Source organism: Cervus canadensis, chromosome 17, assembly GCF_019320065.1.
Source record: "Cervus canadensis isolate Bull #8, Minnesota chromosome 17, ASM1932006v1, whole genome shotgun sequence".
Taxonomy (NCBI): domain Eukaryota; kingdom Metazoa; phylum Chordata; class Mammalia; order Artiodactyla; family Cervidae; genus Cervus; species Cervus canadensis.
In genome coordinates this window covers 34,498,053-34,522,833 of record NC_057402.1, presented here as the reverse complement: position 1 = coordinate 34,522,833, position 24,781 = coordinate 34,498,053, and the positions used below count along the sequence as shown (strand labels likewise).

Below are 24,781 nucleotides of genomic sequence, written 5' to 3'. Positions count from 1 at the left end.
AGATACGCAGATGACACCACCCTTATGGCAGAAAGTGAAGAGGAACTAAAAAGCCTCTTGATGAAAGTGAAAGAGGAGAGTGAAAAAGTTGGCTTAAAGTTCAACATTCAGAAAACTAAGATCATGGCATCTGGTCCCATCACTTCATGGGAAATAGATGGGGAGACAGTGTAAACTGTGTCAGACTTTATTTTTCTGGGCTCCAAAATCACTGCAGATGGTGAGTGCAGCCATGAAATTAAAAGACACTTACTCCTTGGAAGGAAAGTTATGACCAACCTAGATAGCATATTAAAAAGCAGAGACATTACTTTGCCAACAAAGTTCCGTCTGGTCAAGGCTATGGTTTTTCCAGTGGTCAGACGTATGGATGTGAGAGTTGGACTGTGAGGAAAGCTGAGCGCCAAAAATTGATGCCTTTGAACTATGGTGTTGGAGAAGACTCTTGAGAGTCCCTTGGACTGCAAGGAGATCCAACCAGTCCATCCTAAAGGAGATCAGTCCTGGGTGTTCATTGGAAGGACTGATGCTGAAGCTGAAACTCCAGTACTTTGGCCACCTGATGCAAAGAGTTGACTCATTGGAAAAGACCCTGATGCTGGGAGGGATTGGGGGCAGGAGGGGAAGGGGACAACAGAGGATGAGATGGCTGGATGGTATCACTGACTCAATGGGCATGAGTTTGAATAAACTCCGGGAGTTGGTGATGGACAGGGAGGCCTGGCGTGCTGCGATTCATGGGGTCACAAAGAGTCAGACACGACTGAGTGACTGAACTGAACTGATCCAACTTTTCCAACACCACTTTCCAAAGAGATTGTTTTTTCCTTGTTGTATATTCTTGCCTCCTTTGTCAAAGATTAATTGAGTATAGGTGTGTGGGCTTTTTTTCTGGGCTGTCTTTTTTCCCATTGATCCATATGTCTGTTTTTGTGCCAGTACCACACCGTTTTGCTTACTGTAGCTTCATGGTATTATCTGAAGTCTGGGAGGTTATGCTTCCTCCTTTCTTCTTATTCCTCAGGATTGCTTTGGCAATTTGGGGTCTCTTATGGTTCCATATACATTTTAGGATTATTTATTCTAATTCTTTGAAAAATGTCGTGAGTAACTTGCTAGGTATCATGTTAAATCTGTAGATTGTTTTGGATAATTATGGCCATTTTAACGGTATGAATTCTCTTAGTCTAAGAGCATGGGATATCTTTCCATTTCTTTGAATCATCTTCAGTTACTTTATTAGTGTTTTGTAGCTCTCAGCATCTTTCACTTCCTTGGTGAGGTTTATTCCTAAGTTTTTATTTTTAATCTTTTTTGATGTGATTTTTTAAAAAGGATTGTCTGTTTACATCCCTTTCTGATACTTCACTGTTAGTGTAAAGAAATGCAGCCAGTTTTTGTATGTTAACTGTGTCCTGTCACCCTGCTGAATTTGTTTTATCAGTTCTAGTAGTTTTTGTCCATGTACCATTTGTTGTGAAAAGCTGCATTACCTCCTTTGAATTACTTTTCCACTTTGTCAAAAATCAGTTAGGCATATTTGTGTGGGTCTATTTCTTGCTTTTTTGTTCTAGTGATTGTGTCTATCTTACACTTGTGTCACTTTTGGTAACTTGTTTTTCAAGGAATTTCTTTGTTTTGTCTGAGTTGTCAAATTTACTGGCATAAAATTATCTTTTTAATGCCTGTGATGTCCTGTTGTTCATTCCTGATATTGAAAATATATGTTCTCTCTCTTTTTCTTGGTTAGTCTAGCTAGGGATTTATCAGCCTCATTGATATTTTCAAGAGAACTGATTTTTGGTTTTTTGTATATTTCTTGTTTCTTATTTCATTGACTTCTACTCTTTGGTTTCTTTCTAATAACTTTGGTTAATTTTCTCCTTTTTGCCTAGCTTCTTAAGAGGGAAGCTTCAATCATTGGTGTTAAACCTTTCTTCCTTTCTGATATAAGCATTTATATTAGAAAATATAAATATATAAATTTCTTTTCAAATACTTTTTTAAGCACATCCCACAAATGTTGATATGTTCTATTTTCATTTTTATTGACTTTGGACTATTTTCTAACTGTCCTTTTGATTTCTTCTTTGACTCATTGGTTATGTAGAGATATTTTGCTTAATTTACAGTTATTTGGAGACATTTGAAAAATCTTACTATTCAAATTTAATTCTGGTTATGGACAAAAAGTATACTCTGTCAGATCTCAGTCTTGGAAATGAACTGATACTAGTTTAAGGCCCAGCATATGTTGGTGAACTTGAAAAGAATGTATGTCCCATAGTTGGTCGGTTTAGTGTTCTGTAATGTCTTCAGTCAACTTTTCAAAAAAAACTGTGTCCAGGATTTTTTGTTATCTTTTAAGTGATGTCTTGGTAAATATCTGGTACATAATGGTTGAAAGTACTTAAAAGAACTATATACATAACGATATTGCTTATTCATCAGTATGCTTACTCCTAGTGGGAAAAAAAAGCTTTATTTTTAATGGTTTATTACCTCAGTTAAGGTTATGATAGAAGATTTGTTATTAAGCAGCACCTATTATATAACCTTATATAATGTTTGCTAAATTTAACTGAAGATTTGTCTGTTTTTCAAGGTACACTGCATGATTGCTTCTCTCCACGGTAATCTCACATCTGAAACATGGCTACAGATTGGCTGGGCAGTATTGTGTCCATCAACTGTGGAGATAGCTTGGGTGTGTATCAGGGAAGAGTGTCAGCAGTGGATCAGGTCAGCCAGACCATTTCTCTCACCCGGCCTTTCCACAATGGAGTGAAGTGCCTTGTGCCAGAAGTCACTTTCAGGTGAGCGTCCTAACTGATTCTTCAAATCCAGTCTGGTGATCTGTGGAGCTTGACCTAGGTCTCACTGCCAGTATTCTCTTGCATAGGACTACTTTTGTCAGGGGGCAGATTTTACAACCTTAGATCTTCTAGTTCTACTGCTATTTCAGCAGAGACTTTGTGTAGTAATTAGCTTTCAGCTGATGATTCAGGGTTTGTGAAACATTTTTCTTATCTCTGTCAGACATGCAATATTATATTTAAATGTGTCAAATTTAGAATCATCTTTCTGTTTTCTTTTATGGTTTCAGATTTCCTTTCTCAGTTTTGTATTATTTGTGCTTTCTTATATCTAAGGCCTTTATTGATTCCCCCCCGCCCATCCCCCCACATAACTATTTCTCTTTGCTATAATACAAAGATATAATACAAATCTTTGTAGTATAATTTATCTCCAGAGACACACTCTAGCTAGTAGCTAAAGTCCTTAGCTATAGGAATGTATTTTTCTTTAGTGTTTGCCAACAAGTCTCAAGCTTAGATGTTGTCTTCACATCCCTCTTTTCACAAGTTTCACAGAAACCTTCCTTTCTTAATGTTTTTTTAAAAAAAGACTTTCTGGCAAGAGCTTCCTTGACTTCCTAAACAACACCCAGACCTAACCATTTCTGTAGGTGTGTATCCATCTTATTGCTTACCTCCTCTGAAGTCTTCACAGAAGATATACCCTTTATGTTCAGGGCTAACCTTATCACATATGCTTAATGTATTATTGTTTTCTATATCCTTTGAGACCCTACCCCTTTTCTTTTGTGTCTTCACTTTCAGCCTTTATACTGTCTCTCTTCTCGTCACTTTCTAACTTCCCCAGGCACCCCCATAGTAAAAACACTCCTCCCCTCACTGCACACACCTTGCATTTGCCACTAGGTATTGCCCTGACTAATGACACCTTTCACCCAAGTTAGAAACTTAGGAATCATAATGAATTCTTCATTCTCTTGATCTTCATGTTGAGTTAGTCACCAAATTCGTTGGATTCTAAATGTTTTTTTGGTTTCATCCTCCTTTCTCTCTTTGCATTGTCACTTGCTATATACATCCCCTCTTATTTCTGCCTCATCTCCTAACTGGTGCCCCTGCCTGTAGTTTCTTCACTGGTCTTAGAGCCACCAGAAAAATCCAGTGTGATCATGATCTGATCCCTAATTTTCTCTACAGCCTTACCTCTTGATGGCCCTCTACAGGCATTTGTCTCTTCAGTAACACTGTAACACTTACAGTTCCTCACACGGCCTCGGCCTCTGAGCCTTGGCTTAAGGTGCTCCTCTCCCTCCCATACTCTGCTTGGCCAACTCTTATTTTCCCTCCCCAACCAGACTTAGCTTAAGTGCTTCATCCGTCTCTACCAAACTAACATGTATTTTGCTTTGGGGGGCTGTAGTCCCCAGTACACACCTCTGTCATAGTATTGAACATTTTTGACTACCTACTTGAATTTTCTGCCGACCAGACTTTGAGTCCTGAGTCCTGTGTGAGCATGTATTGCTTTTCATCTTTATATACCCCACTCCTACTGCAGGGGTTACCACATAGTAAGTAATCTGTGTATACCTATTGAGTGAGCAGGTAGGTAAATGAATGAAAAAAGCCGTTACGCATTCTAGAAATCTAAGATATTAATGATGGTTTTATGATTAACAATAGGTCTCTTTATTCTTTATTGAAGTATAGTTGATTTTCAATGTTGTATTAATTTCTGCTGTACAGCAAAGTGACTCAGTTACACACACAAATTCTTTTTAATGTTTTCTAGTATGGTTTATCCCAGGATATTGACTATAGTTCCCTGTGCTATACAATAGGATCTTGTCCATCCATCTATATGTAATAGTTTGTATCTACTAACCCCAAATGCCCAGTCCATCTGTCTCCCACTCCCTTAACAATAGGTCTCTTTTTTGTTTTCCTTTCCTAAGTTTTTAATTTATTCTTTGTTTCTTTTTTTAAAATTTATTTATTTTTAATTGAAGGATAATTGCTTTGCAGTATTGTATTGGTTTCTACCAAATGTCACCATAAATCAGCCATAGGTTTACCTATGTGCCCTCCCACTTGAACCTCCCACTGACTTCCCTCCCCATCCCACCCCTCTAGGTTGTTACAGAGCCCCGGTTTGAGTTCCCTGAGCCATACAGCAGATTCCCATTTTGTCTGTTTTACATATGGTAATACATGTTTCCATGTTACTCTCTCCATACATCCCACCCTGTCCTTCCTCCCCGCCTCAGCCGTGTCCATATGCCTGTTCTCAATGTCCATGTCTCTGTTGCTGCTCTGCAGATAGGTTCATCAGTACCATCTTTCTAGACTCCATATACATGCATTGGTATACGATATAACAGTAGGTCTCTTTTAAAGGTCAGTGCTGTGTCCATTGAATGTTGGTGGCTAAGTCTTGTCTTTAAGTATGCCACCATCTTTTTTAGGTTTTGCCTCTGATGACTCACTGAAATGAAGCCCTCCAAAGGTGTGGCTTGTTGCTGTTGATCTCAGTTTCATCACTGTTACCGCTATTATAGTTTTGAGACTTGGACTCTTTTATGTATTTCAGGGCAGGCGACATTACAGAATTAAAAATTCTGGAGATACCAGGCCCTGGAGAAACCCAACATTTTGGAGACCTTCATCAGACAGAATTAGGCTCCTCTGGTATTGGTTGCCAAATTGGTATCAATCAAAATGGCACAGGCAAGTTGGTCAAGAAGCCAGCCTCTTCGAGCAGTGCCCCTCAGAACATCCCCAAGAGGACAGATGTGAAGAGCCAAGATGTTGCCATCTCTCCCCAGCAGCAACAGTGCTCAAAGAGCTATGTGGACAGGCACGTGGAATCCTTGAGTCAGTCCAAAAGTTTCCGTCGTCGGCACAACTCTTGTAAGTTGGATTAAGTTAATGTTTTTTCTTAACTTGATGTCTCATGTCCACTTATCCACTGCTGTTCTTTAAATAAGTCCTTTATTACCCTAATAAAAAAAGATGCTGGCAGGGTTTCGCAGAAATACAGCATGGTTCTTTTATTCCGGTGCTGTTTCCTCAAGATGTTAAAGGGAAAGGAAATAAGCTGTTTGAGATTCACACCCGATCCCTCTCCCACTGCTTCCTCTCCTTCAGAAAATGTCTGTGATCGGCTCCAGTTCACGTAGACAAAAGTGATGTTGGTTTTGATCTGGTAAATGGTGGTAGTAGTGATGTCTAAGTTGAACCAGCATTCAGGCTGTTCTAGGGGGTTCTTTTTTTTTTTTTTTCATTTATTTTTATTAGTTGGAGGCTAACTACTTTACAGTATTGTAGTGGTTTCTGCCATACATTGACATGAATCAGCCATGGATTTACATGTGTTCCCCATCCCGATCCCTCTGGGTCTTCCAGTGCACCGGCCCTGAGCACTTGTCTCATGCATCCAGCCTGGGCTGGTGATCTGTTTCACCCTTGATAGTATACTTGTTTCAAAGCTATTCTCTCAGAACATTTCTAGGGGGTTCTTGAATAAGTTTTGTTCTTGTGGTTTAACTCCCATCCTCAGTTAGAGGAGAGGATGGGATGGGCCTAGACATCTCTGTGATCTTACAGTTTCTGACAGACTGACAGTTTTAAATTTACTGTGTTCACTGTCCCTGCCAGCCCACCAAGGAGAGCATACACTGACGTGTGTTGATGCTCAGTTCTGTGTGGTACTGACAAATTGTCGAGTGCCGTTTGCTTATTACAGAATTGTAGTTAATTCACCAGAGTCAGGTATGCTGTTTAACATTTACTAGAATAATGTTATAGTAGTGAATTATAACATTCACTAGAAATTTATGTGGCCCTTCAGAAGCCAACATTTTTAAAGTTTTGAAGATGCCTGATTTCCATAAGTATAAACTATTGAAATTTTGGGGAAAAAAAAAAAAAAAAAAAGTATTTCAAGGCACTTTTTTCCTTCAGTGCTTCTTACATAACTATCTGAATTGACCTGAGACTGAAATTGAATTGTTAGTTCTTCTCTTTCCTTTGAAAAACTGTATAATGCTTGGATGGAAAATGACTTTTTCCATTTAGACTTTAACCTTCTCTGTGTTGCTTTATTCTTTAAAACAAAACAAACAAACAAAAAGACATCTTTTTTCTTTACTAGAAAATTGACTTGTTTGTTAAAAGTTTGAATGTCCAAGCAGTTTATAATCTCTCATGGAGGAAGATAATCTTCATTAGCAATTTGCAAATTATTTTTTCCTACATATTTTCCCCATTAGTAATACCTTACATTACTGTGGGGGCAGTAATGTAATGTAATTTTGTAACAAATGTAAATTTGTTACATTTAATGAGCCAGTTTTGATACATTAACCAAAGTCTATATTTTATTCAGATTCCCTTAGTTTTTACCTAATGTCCTTGTTACAGGCTTTCATCCAGCCTGCCACGTTACATTTAGTAGTCATGTCTTCTCTTGGCTCTTAGGGTTTCTCAGACTTTCACTGTTTCTGATGATCTAGACAGTTTTGATGAGTACTGGTTAGATATTTTGCAGCATATTCCTCAGTTGGTATTCGATGTTTTTTCTCATGATTAGACTGGGGTTATGTATTTTGGGGAGGGAGACACAGAGATAAAGTGCGTTTTCACTGTGTCATGTCAGCAGTGTGCCCTGTCAGCACGGTGTGCCCTCTTCTTGGCTGCCCTCGGTCTTGTTGCTGCGTGGAGGCCTCCTCTAGGCGCAGAGCATGGGGGCTACTCTCTCGTTTCTTTGTGCAGGCTTCTTATTGTGGTGGCTTCTCTTGTGAAGCACAGGCTCTTGGGCATGCAGACTTCAGTAGTTGCAGCACATGGGCTTGTAGTTGCTGCTCATGGCCTTAGTTTCCCCATGGCTTGTGGGATCTTCCTGGACCAGGGGTAGAACTGGTGTGCCCTGCATTGCCAGGTGGATTCTTAACCACTGGACCACCAGGAAAGCCCCACATTGTATTTCTTTTGACATTAACATTGATTGCCTGACTGAGGTGGTGTGTGTCAGATTTCTCTTCTGAAGTCAGTATGTGCAGCCACACCTAAGGAGTGGAGAGTTATGCAGAGTGTCTACGTAAGTTACTTGGAATCCTTCTCTACTAGAGATAGGTCTCTTCTTTCTCATTTATTTGTTCAGTTATTTATTTTTATCAGTATGGACTTAAAGGGCTTCTCTAGTGGCTAAGTGGTAAAGAATCCACCTGCAATGCCGGAGATGTAGGTTCGATCCCTGGGTGGAGAAGGTCCCCTGGAGAAGGAAGCTGTAATCCACTCTAGTGTTCTTGCCTGGGAAATCCATTGTCGGAAGGAGCCTGGCTGACTGCAGTTTTTTGGGTGGCTAAGAGTCGGACACGACTTAGCAACTGAACTACAACACATGGACTTACAAGTGTTTATTTTATACTTTGGTTTATAATTCAATACCACTTTATTTTGGTAATCAAATTGTTTCAACTTTGGCCACTGTGAGCTCTTTCAGTTGGCTCTTGTGTCCCTTGGACATGCTCCCATCATTGTGGATGGGTTCCCCCTCCCCCAGTACTTCCTTACTATCTAGCACTACAAGATGCTCCAGGTTTATCTTCTGTATTTCCTGCTCCAGCCCTAGACTCAGCCATGTCTCCAAGGGGTCCTGTCTCCTTTTATTGGAGAATGGTATTACAAACCGCTGTCTAGGTACTAGATGTGTTCCTTGCTACTGGGTGTCACCCTTTCAAAAGCTGACAGAGCAAGGAAATATATATGTATATACTTAACAGCATAGATACATATATCTATAAATACTTCTGTATGTAACCATCACTACTATATTAAGCTAAATGAGTTCATGATGTGACCGAGTCTAATCCATTACCACATGGATCATTCTAGCCTCCCCCTCATCTGTGACCTCTCCCTCCAGCTGTGAGAAACCCATACTATCTGCCACCTGACTTAAATTATTCAATTCCAGTATACGTATCAGAATTACAGTACTAACCCTAAGGTATAACCCATTCCCTTCATTGATTTGTTTCATGTATTTATAAAAGATTGTTTCCTTGCATTCTGCATCCCATCTGGGGATCCTCCAACCTCCTCACTCTTTTGCATACATTAAGGCTCACTCTGTACTCTATAAAAAGTTCTGTGGGTTTTAACAAATATATATCTTATATCTAATATCTTTACAATACTAAGCAGACTTCCCTGTTTCACCTATTTAGTCCTTCCCTTTTTCCTTCCCTGACTGCCTGTCGCAACCCCGCTCCAAACAGCTACTGATCTTTTTACCATCTACCTCTGTAGTTTTGCCTTTTCTAATCACATAATTAAAATCACACAGTATATAGCCTTTTCAGAGTAGCGTCTTTCACTTAACATTATTTATTTAAGATTTATCCATGTCTTTTTGTGGCATGATAGCTCATTTCCTTTTATTGATGAACAGTATCCCATTGTATGGGTATAAAACGGTTTATCCATTTACCTTTTAAAGGGCATCTTGGTTGCTTCTAGCTTTTGGTGATTATGAACAAAGCTGCTGTAAATATTTGTGTGCAGGTTTTATGTGGACAAGACTTTTTAGATGAGTTGGGTAAACACGCATGAGTATGATTGCTGGATGTATGGTGAAACTGTCACTTTGTTTCTCCCCCCCCCCCATACTAACAGTTATAGCAACTCTTGAAAGAGTACAGTTAACTTCAAAACAAGTAATTTATTTGATCTTTAACAAGTCACTCTGATCTAGTAAAAAGTGGGGTCACTCTCAGAAGTATACTCTGGTTGGTTGATGCTTCTTTTGCTTTTGCTATTTGATCCATTCTCATTTTTTAGGTTATTACTGCATGTAAATAAGGTTAAGAGATGATGGACAGTAAAATGTTGGGTTCTTTTTCCAAAAATTTCTCTTTAATCCAGATTTGTGTGGAAGATGGCCATGGCCTGGGAGTTTGGTGATTGGATGTGACTCAGAATTGGTTTGTGATGGAAAGCAGAGTAAATTTATTTATTTGATCAGCGAACCCTGTAAAATAAGAAGTAAGGTCTGCTGAGAATTGACTGATTCATTTATGTAGCATTCTAAGGACCCCAAGGAAGTATATTGGTTTCTTCCCACCACAGTTGTAATGTAGATTATTAATGTTTTTTTCCATTGATGGATGAGAAATGGAGATTAAGTATTTTTTTCATTAGAGAGCTATAAATCAGATTTTCTCTGGTGTGTGTAGATTGATATTGAGACTAGTAGATTGATAAAGCTATAAGAATATAATTTCTCACAAATTCTGGCTTTTAATTGTCTTTCAAAGTTAGTAATGAGTTGTTGAAGGATTTGTTGGTTCTAGTTACCTGATCCAACATTGATGTGAGATTTAGCACAGGCAGATTTTAATCTCTTCTTTTAGGTTGGGAGTTGGGAGGTGGTTATAAAGAATAGTTTCTATAACCTTGGTCACTGAACTAACACTCAAAAGAGTATTTGTCAAGTAGGTGAATGGAATATCAGTTCCAGGGAACAGAGGGAAGCCTCTTGAATCCTCTTATATGGTCTGTTTAATGTAACAGTGATCCCACCATCTCAGGTCCTAAGATTATTTTTTGCTAAGTTTTCATGGTCCTTCTGAGGTCCTAATGTGACTTCATTACCTCCTTGGATGTGCTTCATATAGCCAACAAACTTGAAAACCCGGGTGCTCTTGCTGGAACCCAAGAGGTTGATTGATTACTAGGGTCTAGAATTGGGAGTTGAAAAGAAGGTACTAGATACTCTTAGGAACCTCCTCATAAAGCCCATTGAGACTGGCACTAAAACGTTTGCAATTTGACCTTCAAGTGCCCTTTAGCGTGTTAAGTGCAGGACAGAGCTCCCCTTTACAATATGTGTGTGACAAACGCCAATAAATAAGTAGCACTGAGTGTTACACAACAATGGGTTTGTTGTAAGTTATCCTGGCCAAAGAGCCTCTGTGCCAAAGGCTGGCAGCAAAATGGCACAGGAAGGCGGCCAGCCTCTAGTCTTAACACACACTTGGCCCTGGTAATTGAAAGGTAAAGAAATCTGGGAAGCACTGTTTATCTTTTCCAAGGGAAGTGCTTTTCTCTCCCAGGGGCCAAAGGCCAGTTTAATGCAGAGCCAGGCCCTTTGCGGTGAGTAAGCCAAGTTTTGAGACAGCTTATTCACCTAGGACTTCCCAATATTTTTTTTAAACTATGAGGAAAGGGAAGAATAAGAGACAACTAAGCATGTTAGCCTGCCTTTAATTTACCTTACATTCTCTTTATCTTTTTCTTGCTGATATGTGATGTCAGTATTTCCTCTTAGAAGGACTTTTTTTTCGCTGTCTGCTTTCTTAAAAGTATTTGGAACATAGCTGATCCTTAGTGTATCTTTGTCAAATGAATGAATGGAAGTTCTGTATTCAGCGACAACATGAGAAAATACCCGATACTTTCTGAAGTAAGAACTGTGGGTTTGTGAGTTATGTTTGTAGTTTGTGGTCAAGCCACAAATGATCTCCCTTTTTGCTTCTTTTCCTCTGTCTTCTTTCCCATTGATTAATTGCTTGTCTTCATCTGTCATTGGGATAGGTTCAGGACAGTTTATTGTCAGTTCACGCTGGACTTGACTGAACTCCTTTCCTCTGAAGTCCTTGCCTCATGCTCCCTCTTGTATTGTTGACAACTCATCTTCCTGTCCTTTTCAGTCACGCAACATGCCTGGCATAGTTTTTGATGGTTCCCTTTCTTTCTCATAAGTTAGTCTCAAGTTGCCCTTTCTTTTATAACCTCTTCTAGAGTTGTTTTGTTTGTTTGGGGGTTTTTGTTTTTTGATGTGGCTGTTGTGAATTTTTAATTCATCAGAGGTTTTTTTTTTTTTTTTGTATGCTTATGGTGTAGGCATGGTGCTGGCTGGCAGATCTGAATGACAAGTGACAGACTTAACACCTTGAGTAAAACAGAGATTCAAAGAATTCTGGTTAAGTTCAGTTAATTTCAAGAAAAACATTTTTGTCTTTTTAATTTTAATGGTAGTCTTAGCTGGAGAAAATACCTCTGAGAGGCATGATGTAGAGCAGAGTGAGCAAACTTCTTCTGTAAAGGGTGAGATATAAAATATTTTAGGGTTTATAGGCCATAAGGTCTCTGTCTCAAACATTTAACTTTGTAGCCTTAGACAATATAAACAAAGGAATGTGACCATATACCCATAAAACTTTATTTACAGAAGCAGGTGATGTTTGGTCTGGATTTGGCCCCAGGACTATGATAAAGAGTATACACTTAGGGTGAAGTGGTAATCCATATCGATTCATGTTTGGAATAACTTTGTTTATTTTTTAATTTTGGAGGCTATCTTCTTAGGTCTGGTTAATTTTTAAAAACCCTCTGGTTAAAGAAGGCCTGTGAGAGGAATAGAGGAAGTGTTACCTCTGCCATTCTTTTGTTCACTTATGAGTGCATTATTGGTATTATCTTTATTACAGTTTTTTTTTAAGTTGTCTTTTAAAGCCACTTATTTTTGTGTGCTTCAGTAGTTAAAAATGTATATAGTTGTACAATATGAATGTACTTAATGCTGTTGAACTGTACATTCAAAATGGTTTAAATGATAAATTGTATGTTATGTATATTTTACAACAGTTTAAACATTTTGATGTGAATCCACTTGTTGTTATGGACTGTCATTCATTCCTCAGGCAGCTCAAATACTGCCAGTGACTGGGTAGCATGAAACTTCTTAAGGGTGCTGATTTCCATCTGTGCCTTAAGTTCATAAGGCTTAAATTCTTTCTTTTTTTGTTAGAAGAAAAAGTAAATAAAATATTCAGTATCTTTTCCCCACATCATCCTTTGTGGATCATCGGTGGGTCATCCTTTGCCCTCCTGGGTGGGCACACAACCACTGGAGAGAGACCACTGGGCCAAAGACCTGTTTCCTAATATTGATTTAATATTGACTTAATATTGAGGCAGTACAATGATAACCTTGCAAACTGGACTTTTTCTCTGTTTCTTTGCTTGCCTGCATGTATTACTAATGGTGTTATCCTGACCATGTATTTTCATGCTTGTTCTCCCATTCCTAATCCAGCCCTGTTTTCTCATCCGTGTTTCTATAGCACTTTATATAAACTTCTCATTATATTGTATTTTAACTATTATATCTCTCCTTCCTTTTGGGTAACTTGTCTTGATTATGTACTGTATTCCAGGTACTTAGCTGTGGCACACAAAATGCTCTCATTAAATGTTTTTGTCAAATTATTGAAACTAGAACTTCACCCACACTTCGACAAGCTTCTCAGTGGTTCGTAATCTCAGCTTTATAAAAAGCTGACTTTTTTTATAAAAAACTGAATCAGCCAACTCTTCCTTCCTTTTATAATTTTGGTCAGCCTTAGATTTTTCTCTGAGGCCTAAATCTCATCTTTACTGCCAGCATAGCCCTTTTCCATATCAGTATTTGGCATGAGGAAGATTTAGACATGAGTTACATACGCATAGTATACATCTTTCAGAATAATTATTGTAATTAATCTTGCTGATGTTGATTTATCTGTTAAATATTTATTGACGGACTGCTGTGTACTAGAAACCCTGTTAGGGGTACCACAGTGAGCATTTTACATACAAGAAAATTGAGAAGTTGGATGATAGATTATCAACATGTTAATAACAGAACTGAAACTAGGTCCTAGGTCTCCTGACTCATGGTCCACTGAACAGAAGGGAGTTGCTGTGAGAAGTTAGAGCAGTATAGTTGGGATACTCTGTATGAGGGGGTTTGCTCATGATCATCCTAACCTCTACTTGAGTGTTTTAAAAATTGAGGAGCTCAATCTCACAAAAGGAAGTACATTATGTTTATTCAGACTGTGTTGAAGGTTCCGTTTGGCATACCAGTCACCTGATTCATCCTTTTGGGGTGGTCAGATGGGGATCAACCTATAAATTCAGTTCAGGATTCTCTGGGAAGGCGTGGTTTGGAGAATTCTGTGGGGTCTCTGCTGCTGGAGGAGTAGTTGACTGACGTGTGGTGGCCAGATAGAGTCTCAGAGACAGAGAGTGACTTGACTGCTATGGTGTTGATACACACCTTGGTGTGGCCTCTACAGAATTATGTCAGTATGGTCCTTGTCATCATCTGATGGTTCAGAAATTGCTAACCCAGAGTGATAAAATTTTAAGAAAAGAGATCACATTAACCAGAAGATCTAAAAACAGGCCTGTAAGTCAAAATATATCAACTTAAAGTGGCAGATGTATATCCGTCCCAAGATCTGGAATCTGTCTAAACCCAGGGATTCCCTTTCTACTGAGGTCTAGCCTGAGATTGAATTAAATCAGAAAATGACTTGCTTGGTAAGCATGGAATTCAGAGCCACTTGGACAGGATCTTTCTTTGAACTTCAAGTGACGAGGACTTGGCTTTCTTTTACTCTGGTGGTTTCTCTCTTAATCAATAGCTGGACATTCAGAATCAGACCACCTGGACTTGTGTGGAGAGACTGCTGTGTTCTTGCCCTCCACTCTTTTGATATAGTCAGTTGTCAAAAAAGCCTCAATCTTTACCAATTCCCTTATGAAGGGCAGTGCTTCAGATTTTCAGGAGTACTGCTTATTTCATATTCACTGTTACTTGGGTACTTTATGAAATCTACTATTCCATGAGATTTGTGGTAATTTGTGCTCCCCACTGAGCACTTTCTGTGAGTATACTGACTTTAGTTCCTGTTTTTTTCTGCAGGGTCATCTAGTAGCAGGCACCCAAATCAGGCAACTCCAAAGAAAAGTGGCTTAAAGAATGGCCAGATGAAGAATAAAGATGATGAGTGTTTTGGGGATGATATTGAGGAGATCCCAGACACAGATTTTGATTTTGAAGGGAACCTGGCCCTTTTTGACAAGGCAGCTGTGTTCGAGGAGATTGATACCTATGAGAGGAGAAGTGGTACCCGTTCCCGGGGCATCCCAAATGAGAGGCCTACTCGGTACCGCCACGATGAGAACATCCTAGAGTCAGAGCCCATTGTCTACCGTCGAATCACAGTGCCCCACGGTGTGAGCAAGGAGTTCTGCACAGGTAAGTTAACCCCACATCCCACTGGCTATTCCCTCCCCCCACACACACTTTTTTTTGGTACTTGAAACAGAATGATCCAGATTCTGAGTCAGAGTCTTGTAGTAGGAAGTAGCTTAAGTGGCATGGTCGTTGGCCCATTATATTGTCTTTTTTTTTTTTTTTTTTATTAGTTGGAGGCTAATTACTTCACAACATTTCAGTGGGTTTTTAGAGATAGTGGCCAGTTTATCATCCTGCTTACCACTCGATTGGGATGGGGGCTGATTTTTCTACATGTCCATTTATATCCTGCGCCTGGCAGGATCTGGTCTACTGTTTATTAAGAAGGTTATGGTTAACAACTAAAGGCATAGAGGCTAACTCTCTAGCTTGACATAGTTAGATCTGTTTTCACTTTGGCTTTCCTATTACTGCCTGTAGATTTTACCAGAGGTTCAGCTCTGTTGCACTGGTTGTTTGCTGGGGTAAGAAATAGTCAGAGCTGAGTGGTTGAAACCATTGGCTAAAATTACATAAATTACATTTGTTTACTGTACTGTCCTCATCTCCTGCTAGCTGTGGTCAATAAGGAGCTAGTCATCAAGTTCAATGACAGTAGTACCTTGGTAGTTATGTATAGGTCACCGTCCATGTATGATAGCCTAGTCTGTTAGCTCAGTAATTTTAAACTCTTTCTCTCTTTTTTAGCATAAGGATCTTTTCTTCAAACGTGGCCTTTGAGGCAGCCATGGGACAGGTGGTCTGTGTCATCTCTGTCTCTGTCCCTTCCCCTCCAAACTTATTAACTGGGCTTCTTGGAATACAAATAGAAACTATCATTATTGAGTGATTTAGGAGCTAAAGGGGGAATCATAATCATTTAAATAAGGATAATAATCATTTTGGCTTCAAGTCTTGAAAATAGGGTAGAAGTAGCTTGAAAGATAGTAGCAGTTACAGGGAGATTTATGGAGACAGCTTAATTTCATTTTAGGGAAAGTCAGATATGGCATGGCAGTTTTGTAGACATCAGCGGGGCTCTGTTGTATTTGGTTTTGCTGTGTGTAAAAGGTTCCATGTGAAAAGAAAATAAGCAGATTGTCAGTAGAAGACAGAAATTAGTATTCTTTCTTAACCTTTCAGACTCTGGTAGTCATGCCTCTTTGCTAACGTAGACTTGCTGGACTCTTTTTTTTTTTTTTTCTTACCACCTGTGCTAAGGCAAATAACGTAACTCAGAATCAGACTTCATTTAAATTGTCAGGTTTTAAGCTTTTCAAAGGCAGCTGTCATTCAGCAGGCTGGTAGTATACTCAGATCTTGACATCCATCCACTTTGACTGCTCTCCTTTTTACTGCCCTCAGTGACAAAATTAGCTGCTTCTACTGGTAACTTCCTGGAAGCTGAGGTGGTTGGCTCATGCTGTATGTGACTTCCCGGAGGTTCCTAAGCTTGGGGAGATTATGGCCTGCCTCAGAATGAAGTGGCTTAAAGGGAGACAGTAGCAGCAAGAATCAGGAAAGATTCTCAGATCCAAAAGACCCTAAAAAAACATTTGCCAAAGTAGACAACAGAAGAGGTGGGAACTTTTTTTTACTATGTACTCCGTTTTCCCAGCTTAGTCTTCATACTTTGTTTAATTTAATGAAAGAAGTAAAAGTTCCCTCCTCTCATATTTTTTAATCACAATTGTGATTAACAGACATACTACAAAGCACATGTGCTAGACGTTGGCCAGGAACTCAGGTATGGCCGCTTGTGGTATGTCTCAGCCAGCTGGATTTCACTGGAGCATTGACAGTGAGGGGAGAAGAAGTCCTATAGCATCATCTGTCTGGTTTTTCTCTTTGTTCTCAGCAGTGATAGGAGTGGGATTGAAGTCGTTTTGTCAGGCAGGATCTGTGCTGAAAACAGAGCGGGCATGTAGTTATCTTGCTGAGCAGCTTCTCCCACAAGTGATTTTGTCTGCTCTGGCTTCGAGGCACAAGCATTGAAGCAGGTTTTTACTCAGTGTTATTCACGTAGTGCCTGGCTGGGGGCACTTTTCTAGTTGGATCTCCTATCCAAATGTTAGTATCATAAGGCAAACTATATGGAAAATGTGGGGAAACAAGCTAGGACAAAAAAGTTGGGTTACTTGATCACCTAGTGTAATTTTATCATTTTTGCAGGTTGAGGACATTGAGGTCGAGAGAGGCAAAGGTACTTACAAACTTTATCTTTCACTTTTCTTTTCCTTTTCTGAATGTAGGTAAATTAAAGAGAAAGAAGGATATGAGAAGGATAGTTTAATGGCACTTAGATTATAATATAGTCTTTTCTCTTTACTTCCCTTAAAAGTAGACCAACTTAGATCAACAATTGTGGAGAGTGGCTTGGCTTGCTCCCCAGTCTAGCCTTGTGGCATTCATGTCTTAGAACTCCAAACCTATTTTCCTCTAATACCCAGAGTTGCAAAAGAACAGCATGTTTACTACCCATTTGGTAATGGTTTGGGTGTCAGGAATCTGGCAGCTTGCTGCTGGTATCCTACACAATGGCTGCATGCTAAGTGGTGTCAACAGTCTCTAAGCTGTTATTCTCTCATTGCTCATATTCCTCTTGGCAAGACTGCTGACTGTGTGTGTGGTGGGGGCAGTGTTATGAAAGGTCTATTGATTGGGAAAACACATTCAGGAAGCAACTAAATTTAGCTCTTTGTTTCACCCAAATCTTTTCTCTCTGGAAAGCCCCTTTGGGTCCTTTAACCGTGCTGCTGTCTCCAGCAGATTGTCGGACATTCCTCCAGCTTGGACCTACCTAAATGATGGTATCCAGTAGTTGCAGATGTGTTGGTTAAATTTGGCTATAAAATGCAAGATGTGTGTGAGCAGTCTATGTTCAGAGGTGAGAGGTCCCCAAAGAACATGTTAGGAGAGTGATAAGTCTTCAGAGAAGAATCTTTGCTGAACATTAATAATATTGTAAAAGTAGTGTTTAAGATAGTTTGGGCCAGTCAAAATGCTGTCCTTATTATGTGTAAGTCACTCTAAGACAGTCCTTGCACCCATATTATTAAGATGTAGTAGGAAATGGAAAGATACCATATATGCCTGAAGTCCAGTGAGAATGTGGACTTTAAATCCATGGGGTGTTGAGAGGCAGGAGAGGTCCTGAAGGTGGGGTGATCGGGGAAGGCTTCACAGAAGGAGCAGGACAGAAGCCTTGAAACATGGGCAAGATTTCATCAGAGAGGAAGAGGAAGATATTTATGGGTAGGCTGGGCAGATGCTGGTGCATAGTGTGAGTGAAGGGCTGTGTGGGAGATTGGCTGTCGGCCGGTTTGACCAGGGTAGAGATTTTTGTGGGGGGTGGAGGGAGGAGTAGGAGTTGAAAACAGCTTTAGACCAGAGCGGAGCCCTGTGTGCTCTGTTTTCCCCTGTTTTATGACCATGAAGAGCAACTGAAGGATTCTGAAAAAGGCATAGTATGTGCGGGGCATGAATGGCGGTGAGTGTCTAGTTGTAGTTAGATTGCATGAATTCAGAACAGGCCAAGTCTATATGTTTTGTGATTTTCTTCCTGCATTGCTTTTTGGCTGAGCCCTAAGAAAGCAAATAGTAGTGTTGCCACACTAAGGGACTTACTAATCATTAAAGGCTTCCATGCGGAGGCTTCTGTAGGATCAGAGAATTGAGTTATGCAGCTGCGTGAGGACTCCTGAACCTATTTCCTTATCTACAGTGGGATAATGCTTGTCATTTAAATGAGGTTATGTGATTGCAGCCAATTACGCTGACTGCGCTCTTTTCCCACTTCCACACGGGGGCCTGGTGCGCAGTGGCTGCAAATAGCACCCTCCTCGGTAGTGTACGCAGTCTGTTGCCTGCACAGGTTGCCCTCAGGGGCCTTGGAGATAGCCCTTTCCAGTGGATGCTCATGACTGCCATGCCGTCATCAGTCTAGGCTCCAGACTTGTATGTTAGGTGCCTTTGGAAAGCCCCAGGGCACAGTGACCAGGGTCCACACTGGCCAAGTCATGATGTCCATTCATACCAGGCTTCAGAACAAGGAGCATGTGATGGGGGCCCTCTGCAGGACCAAGTTCAAGTTCCTTGGCTGCCAGAAGATCCATATCTCCAAGAATTGGGGACTTGCTAAGTTGAATGTGGATGAATTTGAAAACGTGGTGGCAGAAAAGTGGCTCTTCTCGAATGGTTGTAGGGTCAAATACATCCCTCACTGTGGCCTCTGGACAAACGGTGGGCCCTGCACTTGTGAGAGCCTTCGCACTGCCCCTCTTTACTCATGCTCACCAGCAAATCCTGCTTTCCTGTCGAGGAAAAAAAATGAGATCATGTAGAAAGCAGCTAGTGTAGTGCCCAGCTTATAATTATTGTTCAGTCAGTAGTGAATTGCAGAGACATTCGCAGTAAAGTTACTTCAAAGCATCAACATTTATAAAATTTATACTAGACGCCATTCTGGATCCTCTGGGTAAGTCATTGTCCATCACCTCAGGGGCCTTAGAATATAGGGTAACCAGATGTGTAAACAAGTAAATTATGGAAGTGTATGCAAGATTTAGAGGTGGCAGAAAGGGGAGGGGAAGGAGAAACATTATGATCGATGTCATAGTATTGGATGTTCGGGGATATCAACTGTATCCTGGGCACCATTCTAAGCTCTTCACATGCTTATCACAGTTTTCGTAGCATCTCTGGGGTTACACTGTTGTATTCTTTTTATGTATATATATTTAAAATGTATTTGTTTTTGGTTGCGCTGGGTCTTCATTGCTGTGTGCAGGCCTTCTCTAGCTGTGGCAAGCAGGGGCTACTCTTTGTTGCGATGTGCAAGCTTCTCGTTGGCTGGTTTCTCGTTGTGGAGCAGGGGCTCTAGGCGTGCAGACATCAACAGTTGCAGGCTTAGTTACTCTGCAGCATGTGGGATCTTCCCAGACCAGGGATCGAACCCATGTCCCCAACATTGGCAGGCAGATTTCTATCCCCTGTGCCACTAGGAAAGCCCCAGAGTTTTAAGAGTTTAAGTTCAAACTAAGGGCTGGGGGATCTGGAGCCATCACATTATGGCCTGACACCTGAGTTTTGATCAAGGTACCAGTTCATCATTTTAAAAACTGAATTGGTCTCTACAAATGTGACCTTTTTGCTATTATACACTCTTTGCCTTTTCACGGCCACAAGTGTCTAGCCAGAGCAAGGAGCGAGTTTGATTTCAGTGTATCCACCATCCTGCTTGAATTCAATATATCAAAGCTAAGTTAGTCATTCACTCCCACCCATATCTTTGACTCCTTAGCATTCCCATTTCTTTCAGTGGAATCACTATTCTTTTAAGTGTCCAGCGTGAAACTTTGTGGCCATCTTTGCCTCTTCCTTCTCATAAAAGTTCATGACTAGAAAGAACCCTGGAGGCCATTTTTTTCTAATTTAATAGCACACTGATTCCTTCTGCAGCAGTTTTGACAAGGAGTTTACCTTTATCCTCAGTATTCATTGACTCCAGATTCTCTTTTGCTCATGTGTGGCCCTTGAAATTGTCATGATCTTTTAGTTTATGGTGCTACCCTGCAGGCTCCCTTTGTCTCTTGAAATCAATTCTGTATAACATCATCCTGTATGAAACAAGCTGGCTTATAATGCCTTCTGACGTCTGGCCCGCCCACCATTCTGAGCTAGTCCTCCTGTAGGCCTTGGGCTCCGGGCATCTGCTCCTGTCACACCCATTCCAGCCCCTGGAGCTTTGTTCATAGCCCCTCCCCCACCCCAGTGTGCTGTCTTCTCTATCATTGTGACAAGGATTCTGCCTGTCTTTCAAGCGTGGTTCAGACGAAGGATTTGACACTACCTGCAACTCCTGGCTTGAAATCACATTTTACACTTGTGGTCAGGATAACACAGTTTTGTGTTCTCTGTTATTTGCACATATATGTTTTTTTCTTCCAGCTAGATTGTAAGACTAAGAATGTGGTTTGTTCTCATATTCTTTTTATTTATTTTGTTTCCTGCCATTCCCCACCCTACCACTGGCTTGATGTATTATTACATTTGTAAACATTTGTTGATCATATTTGGATCTTTCTTTTTTCTCCCCAACTTTAAAAAAAATTTTTTATTTATTTGTGGTTGTGTCGAATCTTGGTTGTGGCCCTGTGGGATCTAGTTCCCTGACCAGGGAACGAACCTGGGCCCTCCTCATTGGGAGCATGGAGTCCCAGCCACACTGGACCACTAGGGAAGTCCCTCCCCAAGCTTTTATATTGAAAAAAATTCAAAATTGCAGAAGAGTTGCTAGAATAATATAATGAACAAATGTATGTCCTTCATTTAGATTCACCAGTTAACATTTTGCTACATTTACTTTATAGAAATACATAAACACACACCCCTGAACAACTTGAGATTTAGTTGAACTCATTATATTTTGTTTTTTGCATTTCACCCTTACTTATGTATGTATTCAATAGGATGTTGCTCTCTTCAGTCACACTACAAGATTGCTCTCAGAAAACTTAAAATTAATACAGATGTATTATCTAATTTCATATGCAAAGCTTTCCTGTTGTCCCAATTACATCCTTTATAGTTGTATTTTTAATCAACCATTGCGTGTTACATTTATTTGTCAGGTCTCTTTCATGTCCTTTAATCAGGACAGTTCCCACAACTTTTGTTGTCTTTTGTGATACTGACATTTGTGAAGAGTCTAGACCAGTTGATTTGTAGAATACCCCTTAGTTTTGATATATTGATTGTTTCCTTTCGATGTGTTTTGTGTTAAACATTTTCCCCAGAGTTTGGTGGCACTCTGTCTCTTGTGGGGTATCACATCGTAAGAGGACACAGCATCAGTTTGTCCTGTCCCTGAGGCAAGTTTGATCACTTGGTAAGGTGTTGTCCAACAGATTTCTTCTTTGTAAAGATACTTTCCCCTTTGTAATCAATGAATCATCTTTGTCAGGAAGTCCTTTACCTCTTGAATCCAAAGCTTGTTCCACTAGAGCTTTAACCTGAAGGAGTGAGGTCCAGTGAGGCTAGGAGGTTGGTCTCATTGTTAATGGAGAAAGGAACAAGTGGGGAGTCAGAAACATCTTACCCACACTTGCCTTTGGTTACAGCTGGACTCTTATCCAGCTGCAGAATGGAATGCCCCGAGGCTGTTGTACAGGTTTCCTTCCCATTCATTCATGAATTCAACACATCCTTCTGTAGCCCCTGCGCTAGGCACTGTGCTAGCACTGAAGGCACAGTGGAAAAGGGGATATGGCAGTGAACAAGGCAGGCAGAGTTACTGCCCTCGTGGAGCTTACAGGCTAGCAAAGTTGGTAATCCAAGAGGAAGGCAGGAGTTATTTACAAATTGTATTAAAGCACAATGAAAGAAGTAAGCAACATGCTGAGACTGAGGGATATTTAAACTGAGACCTGAAGAAGGAGGAGTCAGCCATGTGTGGTGTGGAGGAGCATTGAACAAGAGAGGGTAATGCCAGAAGAGGGAAAGCACGTGAGGGGACGAGTTTCTTAAGCCTGCAAGGAACCTGGAATACTCAGGGCCCAGAAGGCAGCCAAATGCCTGGAGCCTCTGGGGTTGAGTTCCAAGGTAAAGGAGCTGTAGTATGCGGGGCCAGATCATGGGAGGCCTTGTAACAAATTCTTCTTTCAAAGATACACCTGACACCAAATTGCGTTTTATGGCAGCCTTAATATAAGTCTACAGGGGCTGTCTGTACATTGTGGGTCTGAAGGTGTGAATTTACCAGTGGTTTTATACTCTAAAAAAGAACTCACGATATTGCTACCCAGTTATGTGACCACCACAGTGTGGAATAAGAATTCATAGTCCTGGAGAAATCCCTGTGCCCGTAATTAAGTTCTGCTTCTCATTTGTAAGACATGGGATACACACAGCCTTTCCAAGTTTAAGGCCCTGCCAGTGTGAGGATTGAGTTTGGATTGGAGAGGATACTTTGCCGTGGGAGCCTTGTTACACAACAGAAAGGCTGGGAGGTTTGAAGGAGTGGGAGGGATGTACATGCAGAGGCTGTGGAGGAAGACTTGGACATGGCACTGGAAGGCTTCTGAGGGTGGGGAGGTGCAATGGAGGGTGTGAGGACATGTCCGTGTGTCCGTAAGGGAGGGAAGGTCCCAGATGGTGTGTGCTGGAAGGAGCAGTGTGAAAGGGACAGAGACATGAAGAAGGGGCAGCATACATGGTGCTGGGCCTCAGGGCTTCACTGCCCTGCCTCCATCTGCGGGGCGAGCTGTGTGCGGGGAGGAAGCGTCTTCTCTCCCGGCCTGTACTGGGTGTGCTTAAGCCATTTTCCTTGATACCCTAAGGTTAATCAGATCCTAAGAAGGGCTCTGCTTGTCACGAACTGGCTATAATTATATCTCTCTTATTTTACCGACAGCTGTAAAGAACATATTAATATTAAGAGAAGCCCTACCCACTAATGTTATTGCCTTGGTTCCCAAACAATTAACATCCACCTTCCAACCCAAACATAATTGGGTTTGGCCCATGTTCAGGCTTCGGCAGTGTTATTGTTTGCACTTCACACGCTATGTTCTTGGTGTCCTTCCTTTGGAGTTTATTTTATTCCCTCTGCCTGTTTCTGATAAGCCAGTCTGCCTGTTGGACTTTGTGAGTAAATGTTGAAAAGGAACATTTTGTGGTGCTGGCATATTCCTTTCAGAGACAGAGAGTAGAGTACAGTGAAGTCCTGGACTCCGTGACTGGTAGACTGAACAGAGAGGATTCCTGGCCAGATCTTTCCCTGGGCTACAAAATGTGCCAGTTCATCAGGGCCTCTTGCCCTGGTACAAATCAGTGAAATGTAATAGACACGGTTTCCGGCTGCAGCAGCCAGCCATCCAGAGTAGGGTAGGCTCTCCTCCTGCTGTACCATCAGTCTTGTACCTCTAAGAACTGTGAGGAGAAAGCAGCAAATGCTCAGCCTGCCCCCGGAGAGCCCTCAAAACCAGAGAGGGGGCACCTGCACGTGTAGCACAAGACCTAGTTCCAGAAAGAAAGTTTGATTAGTGGAGTGGCAGGCACAAGATTCACTGCCCTGACCTGTTTCAGATTCACCAGAAAGGGAATAAGTAGGTAAAGAACTGCACAGACTGGAGGGAAAGCTCGCCTTGCGTGACTCTGCAGGTGAAGAGGGTGTTTGAAGTAGGCAGGTGCGTGACTTGTCTGACAGGTTTAGGGTTGTTAGTGTCTTAGGATTTCTGAGAATTCATTCAACTTTTTCACACTGCTATCAGTGGTTCCCAATTAGTCCTGATAATATGTGCATGTCTGAAGCCGACCATAAAAAATGGCTGTTTAATCAGCTGTTGACATGCAATCAGGCTACAGCCCCCAGCATCGGCATCTGGGGTATCAACGGCTCACATCTCAGAAGGGGTGAGGCTCGGCTCACTGCCTGTTGTGTCTGCCTCCAGCAGGATTAGGACTCAGACAGGTGGAGGAGCTCAGTTAACCAACAAGATAGTGTTCATTTTGACATGGACATGGCTTTTATTATTACATTATTATTTTGCCTTTGTTTGAGAGAATACAGACGTGGGTACTGTAAGTTCAGTCTTTATGCTTGGGTTTCTGTTGTTAAAATGTATAACCACAGCCTGATTCTCTGTGGTTTCAGAGATCTATGTAGGCAGGACTGGATAACTGATAGAATTCTCCTGAAGTTGTCAGTGAGGAAGAGAAATTTTTCTATACAGGGCTCTGGAACCAACAGGATGGTGGTGAACTTTCTGATGAAAACTTCTGCCTTAGAGTTCAGCCACACAAGAAATGGTCGATTTGCATCATTTATATGTTTGAGCACCTAGTGAAATCTTGCCTCTGTTGGTAAATAAATACAGCTGAGATGACA

The 24,781-nt window shown here is 40.9% G+C and overlaps 1 protein-coding gene and 1 pseudogene across 2 annotated transcripts in view; both read left to right on the top strand.

Moving 5' to 3' along the window:
- The window catches only part of EDC3 (enhancer of mRNA decapping 3), a 57,416-nt gene that overhangs the window by 21,058 nt on the left and 11,577 nt on the right, over positions 1-24,781 (top strand). For both annotated transcript variants that reach the window (XM_043489406.1, XM_043489407.1), the window contains 3 exons: positions 2,606-2,816; positions 5,410-5,729; positions 14,578-14,913. In XM_043489406.1, coding sequence (XP_043345341.1) covers positions 2,653-2,816; positions 5,410-5,729; positions 14,578-14,913 — 820 coding nt within the window. In that variant the 5' untranslated portion in view covers positions 2,606-2,652. The remainder of the gene's footprint in view (positions 1-2,605; positions 2,817-5,409; positions 5,730-14,577; positions 14,914-24,781) is intronic.
- LOC122419867 lies at positions 18,653-18,794 on the top strand (annotated as a pseudogene).